General features: G+C 43.4%; 1 protein-coding gene across 3 annotated transcripts in view; it reads right to left on the minus strand.

Annotated features, from left to right (window-relative positions):
• NAV1 (neuron navigator 1) overlaps positions 1–17,293 on the minus strand; it is a 282,057-nt gene that overhangs the window by 204,419 nt on the left and 60,345 nt on the right. For all 3 annotated transcript variants that reach the window (XM_040337722.1, XM_040337721.1, XM_040337720.1), the window contains exon 2: positions 2,585–2,687. In XM_040337722.1, coding sequence (XP_040193656.1) covers positions 2,585–2,687 — 103 coding nt within the window. The remainder of the gene's footprint in view (positions 1–2,584; positions 2,688–17,293) is intronic.

Here is a 17,293-nt window from a genome sequence, read left to right on the forward strand (position 1 = left end):
TTTAAGTAAAATAATGAATTTAATCCATTTTGGAATAAGGCTGTAACATAACAAAATGTGGAAAAAGTGAAGTGCTGTGATTACTTTCCTCTGCCCTTGTTGTTTTAACTTTGGATAGTAAAACATTTTTTTTCTTCCAGTAAATACCTTATACATACCAATACCTTCAGATAGCTCACTGTCTTTATCATAACCCCCAAATCTGTGCTTCCATTCCCACCGGTGTACCTAACACCAACCTTGAGTGTGGCCAAGGGAATATGGATTTTATACTCCACATTGGGAGAAAAGAGTAGATTTACTAAATCCCTCCGTTAATCAAATGGGAACAGGACTTAAGCTCTAACTACTCACTAACCCAATGGTCACGAGTGTTTACGTCCGTTTACAAAGCCACATTAAGTGCAAACCTTTGGGAAATGACTAAAAAAACATTGCAAAGGTGGTAGCTTACACCTTCTGCTTGCAAAATACAAAAGTAACACCTCTCCAAAATGATGGAGGGGGTGCGACCCTGTGGGAATGCTGAAACATATACTATAAGACTGCCCATACATACAGAAGTTTTGGATGGACGTTTTCTCATTGTCTCAGGGATTCACATTCCACTAGCTCCTGACTTAGCCTTACTTAATCTAAACATTGCTTACTTAGTCTAAACGCACTCCCCCTATTAATCGTAAGGTCATTACTCACATCCTACTTGCAGCCAGACGATCACTGACTAGATGTTGGAAATCTAACACTCCTCCAACACTGATAGATGTTATTACAGCTACACAAACCCACCACACGTATGCGCTTCTGGTTACTACTAATAAAGCCCAATATCTCCATGAACAACAGTCATAGATTTCATGGTCCAATTGGTATGAAAGATACATAAACAATTGATTACAATTTCTGAGGAAGTTGCAGAGTGTCTCTCTTCTCTTTTGTTTTTTGTACCATACCCATGTTGCATCAGTGCATTGTACTCTCAGGAATAGACATGTTAATGATACCTTTGAATACTGTACCTGCCTCTTCTGTTCCCAGTTATATGTCACTTGAAATAATATGATGTTTGATACTAACAATGTATGTTAATATACTGGATTGTTCATTTTATGCTTAAAAATCAAGAAATCTATTGAAGGAAAAAAATACCTTTTACAGCCCACTTCCTGTTTCTTGCCTGGTAAAAATCCTAGGCTTATGACAGCATGCAAAGCTCTCTCTCTCACTCTCATGAGAATTTGCCAGGAAGTGAGGGCCAATGAGTCATAAGAGGGCAAATGAGAGCTGCAGAGCTGGAGGTGTGTGTCTGTGTAAATCCAGGAAGTGAACAGGCAGCAGCTTCAGCTGCCCACAGTTAAAATGGTTGCAGCCAGACTCAGTGGAGGGAGATTTCTGCAGCATATTTGGCAAGTACAGAATCACAGAATATATATAAAATAATATGCAAAGGGGTTGGAGGGAAGCTTCAGAACGGCAAAGATGTTTTTGTTACAAATTATGTGAGCAGACTGCAGTTCCTCTTTAAGTGGTTAAGGGAGAAGCACAGCCAAAACTCCTTTGTCTGCACTTCTGTGAATCACAGGAGTGAAGTTCATTCTGCACACCTGTGACCCATTTTCAGCAGAAAGCAGGCTGAAGCCCACTGTTGGCTGACATCACAGAGCTGGTCTAGGCTCAGGCAAGATCGCGACAATGGAGTTGTGATTCATCCACATGCCTGGACCATCACCTGGCTCAGCCTCTGAGAGCCTGCCACTCCCACCCCCTTTACAGCCCAGTGATCCAGTGAGCGCTGGGGGGGGGGGGCTGCGCAGAGCAGAGAGCTGCTGACAGTCAGTCACCAGATCTCTGCTCACAAAGCTCTGAGAACTGAGCGATCAGGGGTGTTCGATTACTCAGTTCTCAGTGTTAGAGATGCCAGGGGACAGATGCAGCATCTGTAAGTATGAATCTTTAAAAACACTGTTTAAATGCCGCTTAAAAGAGATAAATGGGTTTCTTTTTTTTGTTTGTTTTTTAAGCCTCATATCTGCCCTTCAATGCATGCCATGAATATTACAAAGGGCACCATCCAGTGCACTTTTAAGGCCAACTTTTTTCACAGTATGCTATTGCCATAGGTATGTGCATTGCAAAGCTCAAACATGCCTTTCTCTGCTGCCTCAGCTGCACAGAACAGTAAATGAATGGGAAGTGTTCTGTGCTGAGCTGCTTCCTGTTCATTCACAAACTGAAGCATAGGAAACACAGCCTCTCTATGGAGCCGGTTCACACATCTTTGTGGCGGCTGCAGAGCGGGTTGCACAGGATTTCTGTGCGACTTTGGCTCTGTTTCAGGCCCAAATTCAGGCAATGTTTTGGCCTGATTCGTCCCTGAAATCGAGAACAGGGACACACCGGACCCCTGCTGCAGGCTGCATCTGGCATCAGTGTAAACCCAGCCTCAGTCTACAACAGCCTCATTTACAGGTTTTTAGATCTATACAGAGACAATTTTTTAACGAATATACCATCACATATATTAATTTTATAACATCAAGAACTAAAAAAAATATTTATGTTATAATAGGTAATGGTCACCTACCTGTGTGTTACCTGAGAACCTCGAAGGCTTGACATGGTTTCCTCTAAGTTTTGCCTCAAATCCAAGACATTTTGAACAGTTCGTTTCCTCTGAGTCTCAGGATCTATCAAAACAAAAGAGACAGAGTTTCAGCACAGAGCCGCATACAAACCATTTCCATTTCTTCACTAGATGCTATCCAGAGCAACAATATGTTGACGATCCATAAATTAAGAACTATGAGTAACTTGCATTAATTACAGACAGTTTCTTTCCTTTGAATTTAGGATTTAGAGGGCTGCTGTGAGGGAGGTGTTACTTGCTTTACCTCAGCAAACGGTCGCAGGCAAACTTCCCACAGCAGGTTTGAATTAGTGCCTCTTACGGGGCCTCAGTGCTAGAATTAGAGATCATAGGGAGTAGAGGGTTGGTTTAGAGGAAAATGGGTTGGGACCCTCAAATTACCACTGGTAACAAGTATTTTAAAAGTGAGAAAAAAATACCTTGTATTTTAAGAAGCCATTTGTTAGAACTTATATTCCTACAATTACTGTTGGGCATGATATAACTGTATAGCTGATACTTTCCCACCGCAGCCTTTCACAACATTGAATTACAGTGGAAATATACTGTCAGTATATGTTCAGTTGAATATTTGAAATTGAGATTCAAAAGGTGCAATTTTTTTACCTAATACATTAAAAGAGAAGTATAGGATTTGCTTCTTTTTTTTTTTTGTGAATCATACTTACCTAGCTGGATGCAGCATCGGTCCAATGCAGCATCTGTCCGCCACCGCCTCTCACAGAACCGTTCTCATACCTCTGCTCTGCCACTCCAGCACTCACTGGAGCGCTGGGCTGTGGAAGGGGCAGGAGCAGCTAGCTCAGGCTCTCAGCAGCTTGATGAGAGGCTGAACCGAGTGCCAGTCCAGGCATGTGGGCAGATCCTGACCATATGGTCGCAAATTTTCCCGAACCTGGACAAGCTCTGTGACATCAGCAAAACAAATTGCACGCCTGTGATCCACAGAAGCACAGCCAAACAAGCTTTTGTGCATCTGGAGCCTGCAACTCTAGGTCTTAAAGCTGAACTCCAGTAAATGCCTACTGAGCAGTGGAATGCGCCAACACTACAAGGGTTAACTGCTCATTTAAGTCTGGGGGATATGGAAAAGCACTTATTACTTACCCGATCCACCACTCCTGCATGTTCCTAAGTTGCTAAACCTGTCACTGCTGCCTTTTCTCCATTCAAGCAGTCTAGGGACCTCGGACACCATCAAGGCTGTTGCAGGGACCATAGTACTGCATTATCTCAAATAAGCCCCAATGAATGCACCTTCACACCTCAGATCACCCCAAATCCTGCACCTTCACACCTAAGATCAGTCCCAATTCCTGCCACTTCACACCTCAGATCAGCCCCAATTTCTGCCACTTTAACAATTCAAATCAACCCCAATTCCTGCACCTTCACACCTCATATCACCCCAATTCCTGAACCCTTACAGCCTAGATTAGTCACAAATCCTGCACCATTATACCTCAGTTTATCCCGAATACATGCACCTTCACACCTCATATCAGCCCAATTTCTGGACCTTCACACTTCAGATCAGTCCCAATTTCCGCACTTCTAAATGAGTAGTTCCCAATAGCTGGTTAATTACCAGTCCAAAAGGAGAGCAGGCAGCCAGGGGCATCCAACTCAACACCTGGAACAGATCTAGCCTGTCTGATGTAGGGGTGCAGTAAACAATGTCAGAGGGCAGAAGTCAGCAGTTTGTAGGGTAGTATCTAAAGGACATTAGTTTGAAAGGCAGTGTACAGGGGTCAACAGAGCAGAGGATGGGAAGACAGCAGGGGAGTGTACTGGAATCAGTAGGGCAATGGATAGGGGTCAGTAGGGCAGTGTACAGGGGTCAGCAAAACAGAGGACAGGGTTCAGCATGGCGAACTACTGGGGGTAAGCAGGGCAGAGGACATGGGTTAGAAGAGCAAAGAACAGGGTTCAGCAGGCAAAACAGGGGTACGCAAGACAAGAGTCAGCGGAGCATAGGGTGGGGTCAGCAGGGCAGAGGATGGGGTCAGTAGGGCAGTGTACATAAATCAGCTAGGCAGAGGACAGGGGCCACACCTGGAAGGGCACTCAGCAGATCTTGGCTTCCCAGAGAACACATAACTGAGATCAAATTCCGTTACAAACACAGCCTCCATCTGCATAGTATGTAGCTGGCTACTGCGGCTGTGCTGCTGTTCCAATCTGGGGATTTCACAGATCAGAACAGCAAAATAGCAGGCAACTACATACTGTGCAGATGGTGGCTGTGTTTGTAAAAGAGCACAATCTCAGTTATGTGCAGTGTGGGAAAATTAGATCTGCTGAGTGCCCTGTGCCCAGACTGTGCGTGTGCAGTGCAGGGAAGAGAAGAGCGGGAGCCCAACACCTGCCTGTGCGTGACTTGAGGTACAGCGGCACAGACGTCCAACTGAAATCTGGGTAGACACAGCACCCACTAGATCCGGTCATGCTGAACATCAGCTTCTATGTCACCTAAATCACCCAAATTAGGTGGACGGGAGGTGGGAATGAACCAGCCTTCTTCCCCCTGTATAGCCAGCCACAACTGGTGGCCGGCCTTATTAATGTGTGGGAGGGTGTCCCAGGACTTCTGCGCATGCCGTCATATATGCGGCTTCGTGCCATGCCTAGCATGCGTGCTAGGGTTTGACAACCTCTGGTGTAGCAGCTTTGTCACTTTCTCACTATTGTATCTTCTTTTCCAACACATTTCAAGGTTAGAGACTATTGTTAAATTATGAATAAAAATGATGCTCTACAACAGGGGTCTCTAAACTGCGGCCCGAGGGCCAGATGTGGCCCTTTGCTAGCCTTAATCCGGCCCTTGGGGCACAATTCCTTCCACTGATATGAGGCACTATTCCTTCCACTGACACCAACAATGGGGCACTATATCTTCCACGGATACCAATGATGGGATACTATTCCTCCTACTATTAGGGAGAATACTCCTCCTCCATTTGACCACCAACCCTGAGGCCATATTTATTCTCACAGATGCTGGGCTTGTGACATTTTCTGCCCCTTTTGGCCACAATCCCCGGCCCTCCTAAAGTCTGAAGGACGATAAAGTGGCCCTTTGTATGACAAGTTTGGAGACCCCTGCTCTACAACTTGTCTAATCACAAAATACATGTCATTACATGTTGATGTAAAATAGGCCCAAAAAGCACACTGCTAAAAAAAAAAAAAAAAAAAAACACATTTGGTTTGTATCAAAAGGCCCCAAATACGTTTTAATTTTTTTATTCTGCATATAAATATATCAGTTCAACAAATTATACATCACTTTACAATACCTATCCCTGAAGGCACCTATCTAATGCCTCCATCACTGACACTCACTAAAGCCAGTTTAGGAGAACAATCAAACTCCATGCAGAAAGCCCTAATGGGAACTGAGGTCACAAATCTAGCTCTACAACGGCAGGAATGCAAACTGTGCTAACACAAGATACTGTCCTCATATGACAGAAAAAGAGAACATAAGCCTAACATGATGATTTGGATAGAGGCAACGATTTCTTTGAACTGTTTTCCAGATTTTTTTTTCCATAAAAATGTGATTTTGTGGCCAATAAAGACAGCTAGGATGTGCATAGACATGAGATGTGTGCTACTTGTGCTGCTACATACAACCCTATAGGATTCCCTTCTACCCTGCCAACCATCAGCTGCATAAAATGTTATTTCTTGTATGCACTTATATAAATCAGCTGTGCAGTAGCATTTTTAACAGTTAGTACCATGTTGTATTTTACATTACCTCCACAAAAGACAGAAACATTTTTTTTTACAATGTCATGCTGCATATTTATACACGCACAATACTTTCCAGGCTTAAAGTAGAATTCCAGCTAAAGTCATGATCTGGTTCCCCTGTGTCAACCAGCAGTGGCTCCAGGAGAGATGGACCGCCAACATCGGTTGCACCATGGTTGCCTATGGGTGAAACCATAACTCCCAGCTTTCTCAGCTATTGTCAGGAGCTATCTCCATTCCCCTGATGGTTGACAGTGTCAGGTGACTGTGCCAGAGCGGGCTGTAAATAGATAAGTATCTTTTTTTTCCAGAAGCTAGTTGTTGTGGGGTGGTGGCATTTGTAAAATTAGTTAAGCTTTAATTTTACTTTAATCACACTAAGGCCCCGTACACACGAGGAGACATGTCCGATGAAGACGGTCCGCGGACCGTTTTCATCGGACATGTCTCCTGGGAGCTTTTGGTCTGATGTGTGTACACACCATCAGACCAAAATCCCCGCGGACAGAGAACACGGTAACGTAGAAGACACCAACGTTCTCAAACACGGAAGTGCAATGCTTCCACGCATGCGTCAAATCAATTCGACGCATGCGCAGGATTTCTTTGCGCTGGTTACACGTCATAACCAGCGGACATGTCCGATTAGGTGTACTAACCATCGGACATGTCCGACGGACAAGTTTCTTAGCTTGCTAAGAAACTTTTGTCCGCTGGAAACCTGTCCGCTAGGCCGTACACACGGTCGGACATGTCCGTGGAAACAGCGGACATGTTCGGCCGTGTGTACGCGGCCTAATAGATATATAAAAAAAACATATAAACATAGGTTTACATTATATTAAATCACCAATCCACAAAAAAAAGTCCTTTACTTCTTATAATTTCCCAATCTGTCCCTATCTACTTGAGAGTGTTCCACCCACTTTTTGTGTTTCAGTATCACTTGTGTAACCCCCATGATCATGGTAATGGCAAAAAAATACGCAGTTAAAACTGATTGATTGTTTTTTTTTATTATTTTGGGTCAGTTTTTCTTTGAAAATAAATCAAAATCAGGAGATAACAGGGCTCCAAGCACACTGAAGCTAAAAAAAATCTATAAAAAACGCCAGTAGGTTTGCAGGGAGTCTTTCAACGTTTTTTAGCGTTTTTGCAATAGCTTTAATCAGCATTTTTCAGTGTAGCTTTTTTTTTTTTTTCAATGGATAAAAAACGCAAAAAAACGCTGGCGTTTTTGAGCGTTTTGCGGTTTTTATCATTTTTCTCCGCCAAAAAACAGCACTTTGAACGCAAATTTTGGGCGTTCAGAAAAAAGCCAATAAACTCCAAAGCTCATTAACACTAAATAACGCCCAGGTGTGCATGGGCACATAGGCTAACATAGAGTTCAGTTTATGGGCTTTAAAAAAAAAAAAAAGCCAAAACGCCAATAAACTACAGTTTAGCAGCTTCAGTGTGCATGGAGCCTTAACCTTTGCCACTAAATGAAAGCCCAATTTATCCTGAAAAGTCAAGGTGGAATTTTCCTGGATACACTTGGGGAGGGCTATTTCTAACAAATTTCAATTGTAATTTTACCAGTGAAAGTTCATGTACATTCCTTCTGGGCATAAAACAATTATTATTAAGCCACTTCTTGTGCTGGACAAATGTTTTTCATTGATTTAAAATAGAAAAATCTGTATTTGGCCACTAGCTCTTACTGGCAATGTATTATGTACTTGGCACCATCTAGTGGCCAAAGGCATTTTTTTTTTCTAATTAAAGTGGTTGTAAAGTATTTTTTTTTTTACTGTTACCTACATGTAAGCATATAATAAGGCTTACCTGTAGGTAAAAAAAATATTTCCTAAACCTTTACAGGTTTAGGAGATATTCCCCTCGCAATGAGCCGCTGAATGCAGCGGCGAATGCGCATTTTTGGCTTAATGCCCGGTGGTCGCCGGATCTTGCCGAAAAGAAGTCTCCCGCACGCATACGCGGGAGTGACGACATCGCGGCTCCAGCCACTCACAGCGCTGGAGCCACGATACCCGGAAGACACGCAGAGGCGAAATGTCATCTGCCTCGGCGTGGACCAGGAGGGACACCAACGCCTCGTTCTAAGGTAAGTATTTCATAATGAGCTAGTATGCGTGATTTTTTTGCATCAGGAGGCACTTAATATAGACTCCCGTATTGCAATATGTTCAAATATTCTAACGGAAATGTGTTCTAACCTAACTAAAATAATAATGGAATTTATGCACAGCTCTAGTGTAAATACACCTATTAATTTAATTAGCCTTTCTCTGTGCATCTCCGTGAAATACATCACAATCAGCTGGTACTATCTATGTCACTTTGTTAAACATATATCATAGAATTTTGGCCGTTTTGGATTCCGGTGGATCTTGGTTGTCCCTGCCCGATCCTATGGGGGGTGGGGTCCTGCCTTTTGGTGCTTCCCGGCAGGGGGGTAGGGGGATGTGCTATATTTTATGTCTCCCCTTTTTTTGCTTCGATGGCGCCCGAGGGGTCACCCTCGTACGCCGATGCAAGCTCCAGCCTGCCGGCGGCGTCCTTTTGATCTTACCTGGACGATATAGACTAAGTGCGCACGCGCGAGTTTACGGCGTGCGCACAACGTCATGACGTCACACGGTTTTGCGGCGCAGAGGACGACAGCGGTCAGAACTTTCCAGCCTTCCGGGACACCGAGGGAGCCACACGTGGGCCCCGTCTTTGGCGGCCGGAACGCCACATCTCTTGGGGGGTTGGGGGGAGTTATGCGCCTGCGTGTGATCACCCTGATTGCCACCCACAGGGCCCTATATAATGACTGGCCACCGAGGAATCAATACTAGATTCCACACAGGCCAGGTTGGATGCTATTGCATCTATGTCCTCTCGGCACCGTGTCCTTACCTGTCCTGCATAACCGCAGTCAGGCTTTCAACAACATACGACACAGAACCCACAGAAACCAATTACTGCACCAGGTAACACCCACATTCTTTATGATTATTATTTTTCAAAAAACACTTTTGTTATTCTTTAATCACAATTTTGCTTCTGCTCATTTTCATATTTGGGAACATATGTATTTTGTTCCAACACTTTCACCAATTATTATACCTAACTTATCCACATAACTCTTATACTATGTATCGTCTGACTGCCCTATTTGGCAGTCCTTCATACACATTAACACTGCACTCTCCAATTAATCCCACTATTTCATAATTCATTCACACATAGTAGCACTCACTACAGTACTAGACCATCTGAAATACTTAATACACCCTATTGGTTAACTAACCTTATGGGACGCCTAAGGATGCCTTGATTAACCTTATATATATTGGCAACTTGCAGTTGCCTTCTGCCCGTATATCCCTTATATACACACATACAATCTAACCATCACCTTGGCAGGTTTGCTTAGAATTAACTTATCCAATCTTTCCTAACTAATTATGGCTATCGTGGGTGTTCATTGCAGGTGACGGCTCCTCCACCACCTAGAGGGTGTCCTTAATGAGGCTCCTTGCAAGCCCCCTTGGGTGGGCTCCTCACTCTTGGGAAGGTGGGGGTAGCCCTCCAGACTATCCAGCGGCTCCAAACATCCTCAATTACATGTTTTAGCTGTAAATATATCTCTATGGTAGAATCTATGTGATGTATGTTGACATGCTCGTTTTATTTATTTTATTAACTTTATACTTATGTAATATATTTTTTCGAAATAATTATCCCCCTGAAGAGACCTCCAACAGGTCGAAACGCGTCGGGGATCAACACTGTATAACAATATGGAATACAATAATATGTGTAACGGACTATGTCTACTGCACCATGGAATGTGATATTTTACCATTGTACTCGCTCTTTTATATATTGCAACTTTACCCATTGTGACATCCGAGCTTTTTGTTAATAAATACTATTTTCATATAGCAACCAATATCTTACTTCTTTGACATCGCAGCCTAAAAGCCCCGCTGGGGAACTCCTCCACAGTCTATAATTCCGGGGCAAGCAGCTCTTCCATCTCTGCTGTATGTGTCCTTTTCCCTATCGTAATTTAATTAAATTAAACAAAGTCTGAGCCCACTATTGGCTCAGACTCAGACACCCTCTAAATTTACAATAGCGCCCGAGTCATTGGGAGCAGGGCGCTACACATACTTAGTCAGTGTCATCACATACATCATAAACCATGCTATGAATGAATGCTGTCTAAGCAACAAGTATAAATGAATTGCTACTACTATTTACAAATGGCTGTGTAAAAGCCACATAATAAAACTCCACAGGGAGAGGTTTCCTATTCACGGTTCCTGCCAGTAATCCCAATTCAGTTACACTTCAATGTCTGTAATAGTCATTTACCCTAAAATAGTTCACCCGAGAACAATACGTGGTCCACAGCTGCATTCAAATTGTGAAAACAACAGGAAAAGTAATTACACCAGACACAGTTATCATTTTCTAGGTTGTCCATACACTGTCCAAAAAACAAGCAATGACATCAATTCAACATCACCGGCAGCAACCAGGCTAAAGATCTGCCATAAATGCTATAATACAACAGGATTTGATTCCCCACCAGGCTGCTATACATTTCCACCTAAAACTGTTGTGGCTTGGGGTCCAGTTTTGTTGAAAAAAACATATATACTATATATAACCTTCAGATGAACTATACATTGCACAGAGCAAGACAAGGGAGGAGATTGTCCAATATGTTGCTAAATACAGTCTGGGTGTGACACATTTTCAATATGAGTCGGCCACTAACATGTCAGTTCTCAAGAAGGTCAATATAGGATCTGTAAGTATGTGAATCATCTGGGCATTGGCCGATGTCTCATAGGTGGTAATTTACCATTCTATGGCCACTATTAGGAAATGAACAGATGTTTTAGGCATTACCAATATATACTGTACATTAAGGCAGTGTTTCTCAACTCCAGTCAGAATGTTCCCTATACCAGGGTTTGACAAATTTGCTTGGAATCTAGGAGCCAGCTAAAAAAGTTAGGAGCCAGAAAACACACCCCGTCCCGACGAGCTTGCGCGCAGAAGCGAACACATATGTGAGCAGCGCCTGCATATGTAAACGGTGTTCAAACCACACATGTGAGGTATCGCCGCGATTGGTAGAGCAAGAGCAATAATTCTAGCCCTAAACCTCCTCTGTAACTCAAAACATGCAACCTGTAGATTTTTTTTAAACGTCGCCTATGAAGATTATAAAGGGTAAAAGTTTGTCGGCATTCCACGAGCGGACACAATTTTGAAGCGTGACATGTTGGGTATGAATTTACTCGGCGTAACATTATCTTTTATAATATTAAAAAAAATGGGGATAACTTTACTGTTGCCTTATTTTTTAATTAAAAAAGTGTAATTTTTCCCCAAAAAAGTGCGCTTGTAAGACCGCTACGCAAATACGGTGTGACAGAAAGTATTGCATTGATCACCATTTTATTCTTTAGGGTGTTAGAATAAAAAATATATATAATATTTCTAGTCGCCATGGCGACCTGGCAACCGGGATTTGTCGAGCCCTGCCCTATACTGATGGTCAGTGGGAAAAATGCCCCTTACATTGGTGGTCAGTGGGAAGAATGCCCCTTACATTGTTGGTCAGTGGGAAGAATGCCTCTTACATTGGTGGTCAGTGGGAAGAATGCCCCTTACATTGGTGGTCAGTGGGAAGAATGCCCCTTACATTGGTGGCCAGTGGAAAGAATGCCCCTTACATTTGTTTGGGGGTTCTAATTAAAGGAAAGAAGATGGCAGTGAAAATTGTGAAAAATTACATTAGAATTGCTGTTTAACTTGTAATGCTTAACTTGTAATACCAACGGCCACCACCAGATGGTGCCAGCTCACATCTGGTGGTAATAACTTGTAATACCAACGGCTCACCACCAGATGGCACCAGATTGCCCACCTTCCAAGCCAAGTCGCCAGGACACTATTTCTAGTCGCCATGGCGACCTGGCAACCGGGATTTGTCGAGCCCTGCCCTATACTGATGGTCAGTGGGAAAAATGCCCCTTACATTGGTGGTCAGTGGGAAGAATTCCACGAGCGGACACAATTTTGAAGCGTGACATGTTGGGTATGAATTTACTCGGCGTAACATTATCTTTCATAATATTAAAAAAAATGGGGATAACTTTACTGTTGCCTTATTTTTTAATTAAAAAAGTGTAATTTTTCCCCAAAAAAGTGCGCTTGTAAGACCGCTATGCAAATACGGCGTGACAGAAAGTATTGCATTGATCACCATTTTATTCTTTAGGGTGTTAGGATAAAAAATATATATAATGTTTGGGGGTTCTAATTAGAGGAAAGAAGATGGCAGTGGAAATAGTGAAAAATTGTGAAAAATTACATTACAATTGCTGTTTAACTTGTAATGCTTAACTTGTAATACCAACGGCCACCACCAGATGGCGCCAGCTCACATCTGGTGGTAATAACTTGTAATACCAACGGCTCACCACCAGATGGCACCAGATTGCCCACCCTCCAAGCCAAGTCGCCAGGACACTATTTCTAGTCGCCATGGCGACCTGGCAACCGGGATTTGTCGAGCCCTGCCCTATACTGATGGTCAGTGGGAAAAATGCCCCTTACATTGGTGGTCAGTGGGAAGAATTCCACGAGCGGACACAATTTTGAAGCGTGACATGTTGGGTATGAATTTACTCGGCGTAACATTATCTTTCATAATATTAAAAAAAATGGGGATAACTTTAGTGTTGCCTTATTTTTTAATTAAAAAAGTGTAATTTTTCCCCAAAAAAGTGCGCTTGTAAGACCGCTATGCAAATACGGCGTGACAGAAAGTATTGCATTGATCACCATTTTATTCTTTAGGGTGTTAGGATAAAAAATATATATAATGTTTGGGGGTTCTAATTAGAGGAAAGAAGATGGCAGTGGAAATAGTGAAAAATTGTGAAAAATTACATTACAATTGCTGTTTAACTTGTAATGCTTAACTTGTAATACCAACGGCCACCACCAGATGGCGCCAGCTCACATCTGGTGGTAATAACTTGTAATACCAACGGCTCACCACCAGATGGCACCAGATTGCCCACCCTCCAAGCCAAGTCGCCAGGACACTATTTCTAGTCGCCATGGCGACCTGGCAACCGGGATTTGTCGAGCCCTGCCCTATACTGATGGTCAGTGGGAAAAATGCCCCTTACATTGGTAGTCAGTGGGAAGAATGCCCCTTACATTGTTGGTCAGTGGGAAGAATGCCTCTTACATTGGTGGTCAGTGGGAAGAATGCCCCTTACATTGGTGGTCAGTGGGAAGAATGCCCCTTACATTGGTGGCCAGTGGAAAGAATGCCCCTTACATTTGTGGTCAGTGGGAAGAATGCCCCTTACATTGGTGGTCAGTGGGAAGAATGCCCCTATATTGGTGGTCAGTGGAGAAAAAAGCTCTTAGTGGGAAGAATGCGCTACTACTGGGTCAGCCTCCCACGGCTTCCAATACCACCTCTATGCTGCCGAAACCCAAATCTATTTCTCTACCCCTGAGCTCACTCCTTCACTCCTTCCTCAGGTATCACTAATTTGCTATCAGATATATCAGTCTGGATGTCACACCACTTTCTCAAACTCAATCAATCCAAAACTGAATTAATAATTTTTCCTCCCCCACGTGCCTCTTCCCCTCATCTCTCTGTCAAAATTGATGGCACAACCATAAGCCCATCCCCGCATTCCAAGGTTTTAAGTGTAGTCCTGGCCTCTGAACTCTCCTTTAAGCCCCACGTTCAATCACTGTCCAAATCTTGCTGCCTCAACCTTCGCAACATTTCCAAAATGTGCAATTTTCTAACTGACACAACAAAACTCTTGATTAACTCCCTGGTCATCTCTCGCCTCGACTACTGCAACTCTTTCCTCATTGGCTTACCTATACATACTCTATCCCCCCCTCAATCCATTGTGAATGCTGCTGCCAGACTCATCCACCTTACCAACCGCTCAGTGTCTTCTACTCCTCTCTGTCAATCCCTCCACTGGCTTTCACTCACCCAACATATTAAATTCAAAGTACTAACAACTACTTACAAAGCCATCCACAGCTCTACCCCCAGCTACATCACTGACCTAGTCTCAAAATACCAACCTAATCATTCTCTTCGTTCTTCTCAAGACCCGCTGCTCTCTAGCTCCCTCATTACCTCCTCCAATGCTTGCCTCCAGGACTTTTCCAAAGCCTCTCCAATCCTATGGAACTCCTTACCCCAATCTGTCCAATTATCTCCTACTTTATTAGCTTTTAGATGATCCCTGAAAACCCCCCTTTTCAGAGAAGCCTATCCTACCCACACCTAACAACTTTATTTTAATTTTCTATATCTGATCATCCCCCACAGCTATTACCTTTTGTTCCACTTGACCCTCCCTTCTAGATTGTAAGCTCTAACGAGCAGGGCCCTCTGATCCCTCCTGTATTGAATTGTATTGTAACTGTACTGTACCCATGTTGTAAAGCACTGCGCAAACTGTTGGCGTTATAGAAATCCTGACAAATAATAATAATACTTACAGCAGAAGTCATAACCCTATTCTTACTGACTGCTAAAAGATCATTGGTGTGATGCTCTGCCAATTGGAGCTGGAACCGGAAGCATGCACCATCTGTCAGTCAGTCAGTCACAGCTGAAGAAACCCACAACAACCACTGCAGGAAACCTAAGATTCCACAAAACCCTGGTTGAGAATGGCAGTACTAAGTAATATTCTCATGACTAATACAGCCCTCCTTAAAGCGGAGCTCCACCCAAAAGTGGAAGCTCAGATTATCTGCCTGCCCCCTCCGGGCCACATGGCACCTTTCGGGGGGGAAGGGATAATCGGTACCTGTTTTGCCGTGGCAAGATCACCTGAAAGTTCGGCCCCCCTCCTCCTCCCCCGCCACCAGGCCATTCAGAAAGCATGCTTCGCCCATTCGCAGTAGGGAACTGTGTGTGAGGTCCAAAAGGATTCACTGAAACAATGGCGGCGGCAGCACCTGAGAGCCGATGGGAAAAAATCAGCTGGGGTGCTTTGTGGGACATTGTGGGATCCCTATACAGGTGAGTGTCCTAATATTACAGTTTTTGTAGCTGCTGACTGTTAATTTTTTCCGAAGGAAGCTGGACCTTCTGTTTAAGCGGGCCAAGTCAAAAAACAAACGTTTTGTGGATCGAAAAACAATTTTTTTTTTTTTTTAAATTTCTAAAAAAAAAAAAACAGTTTGTTGTATTAGGCACTTTTGATTGCGACACAAAAATTGTGTGTCGCAGCTGGCACACTGATGATACGAAAAATGAACGATTCAAATTTAGAGAGACACAAATTTAGTTTGTTTTTCGACTCGTTTATGGTCTAATTCCAGCGCACATTATAAAAAAATTAGACCCTTTTAGCTTTGTCTTTACACACACCCACATATTTGATTTTGTTTTTAACTGCTCCCATTCAGAATACATCACATCTAAATAAAGTGTTACTTGCTGGCAGTGAGAATGAAGTGAGAATGAAGAGTCACAGTTAGAATTAAGCTTATTTAACGGTAGAAAACTATTTTAATGAGATTAGAATGCTTACAGACTCCTTTTAGTTGGGTAAATTCACACAGACACTGAAAGCGGAGGGCTTGCCGGCATTTTCATTGCCTGCCAAGCACCTAATTTTGGAATTTCTGTAACATCAACCTAAGCAATAAATGCTTTTATTCAATGTAATCGCGTGCCATGGTGGGTTTCCCTCACACTGGTAAAGTTTTGTCAGCACAGGTCAAATAGAATCTGCAAAACAGATATTGAATGGAGCTCTATATTTAGAGCAGTGATCATGCAGAACAGAAAGCTGCAATTTACAAATAAAAGCGCAATTCCAGTCAAATATTTTTTATTTGTATTTTGTAAGAGTGACCAAGGGTTCAAAAAACATGTGAGGCCCCGTACACACGACCGAGGAACTCGACGTGCCAAACACATCGAGTTCCTCGTCGAGTTCAGTGTGGAAGCCGCCGAGGAACTCGGCGGGCCGACTTTTCCCATTGACTAACGAGAAAATAGAGAACATGTTCTCTTTTCGGCCCGACGAGTTCCTAGATGGGTTCCTCGCTCAAAAGTGTACACACGACCGAGTTTCTCGGCAGAATCCAGCTCCGACCGAGTTTCTGGCTGAATTCTGCCGAGAAACTCGGTCATGTGTACGGGGCCTGAGGTTGTAAATTGTTCTCATACCACTATTGCAAAGATTTCCTCTCACCTCCTGTTTAGTACCAGGATAGGAAGTGAGGGAAATCTTAGAGGAGAGCAAGCAAAAAATAAAAACCGTGATAGAGGCTCTAACCCTTTGCCACTTTACTTAAAGCGGTATTAACCACTTGGCCTTCCTTTGGAATGTTTATGACCAGGGCATTTTTTCCTTGACTTCAAGTGGTGGCATCGGGGTGATGCCTGCAGCCGTTTTTTAGAGCTGACGGTCGGCTCTCTTGTAATAGCAATCAGAGCAGCTTACTAGCCACTCGATTGCAACTACAAGCAGCCGGAGGGGACTTCCCCCATCTTGTGGCTCTTTTAGGCTCTCCCGTCCCACCAGGAGAACCAAGCGACCAGCCTGCATGTCTGCCAGCTGGCCGAACAGCCCAACAAAGCCAGAATCAGGAGCTTTGCTTGCATTTATCTGGCCCATGGTATATTATTCCCTCCGCTGTCAGGAATAGTGGAACATAATTCCTGCCACTGACACCAAAAATGGGGCACTATTCTTTACACTGACACCAATGAGAGATCCTTCCCTCTGATACCAATGACAGGGCATTATTACTCCCCCTAATACCAATGATGGGGCATTATTA

The sequence above is a fragment of the Rana temporaria genome, chromosome 2 (genome assembly GCF_905171775.1).
Source record: "Rana temporaria chromosome 2, aRanTem1.1, whole genome shotgun sequence".
Taxonomy (NCBI): Eukaryota; Metazoa; Chordata; class Amphibia; order Anura; family Ranidae; genus Rana; species Rana temporaria.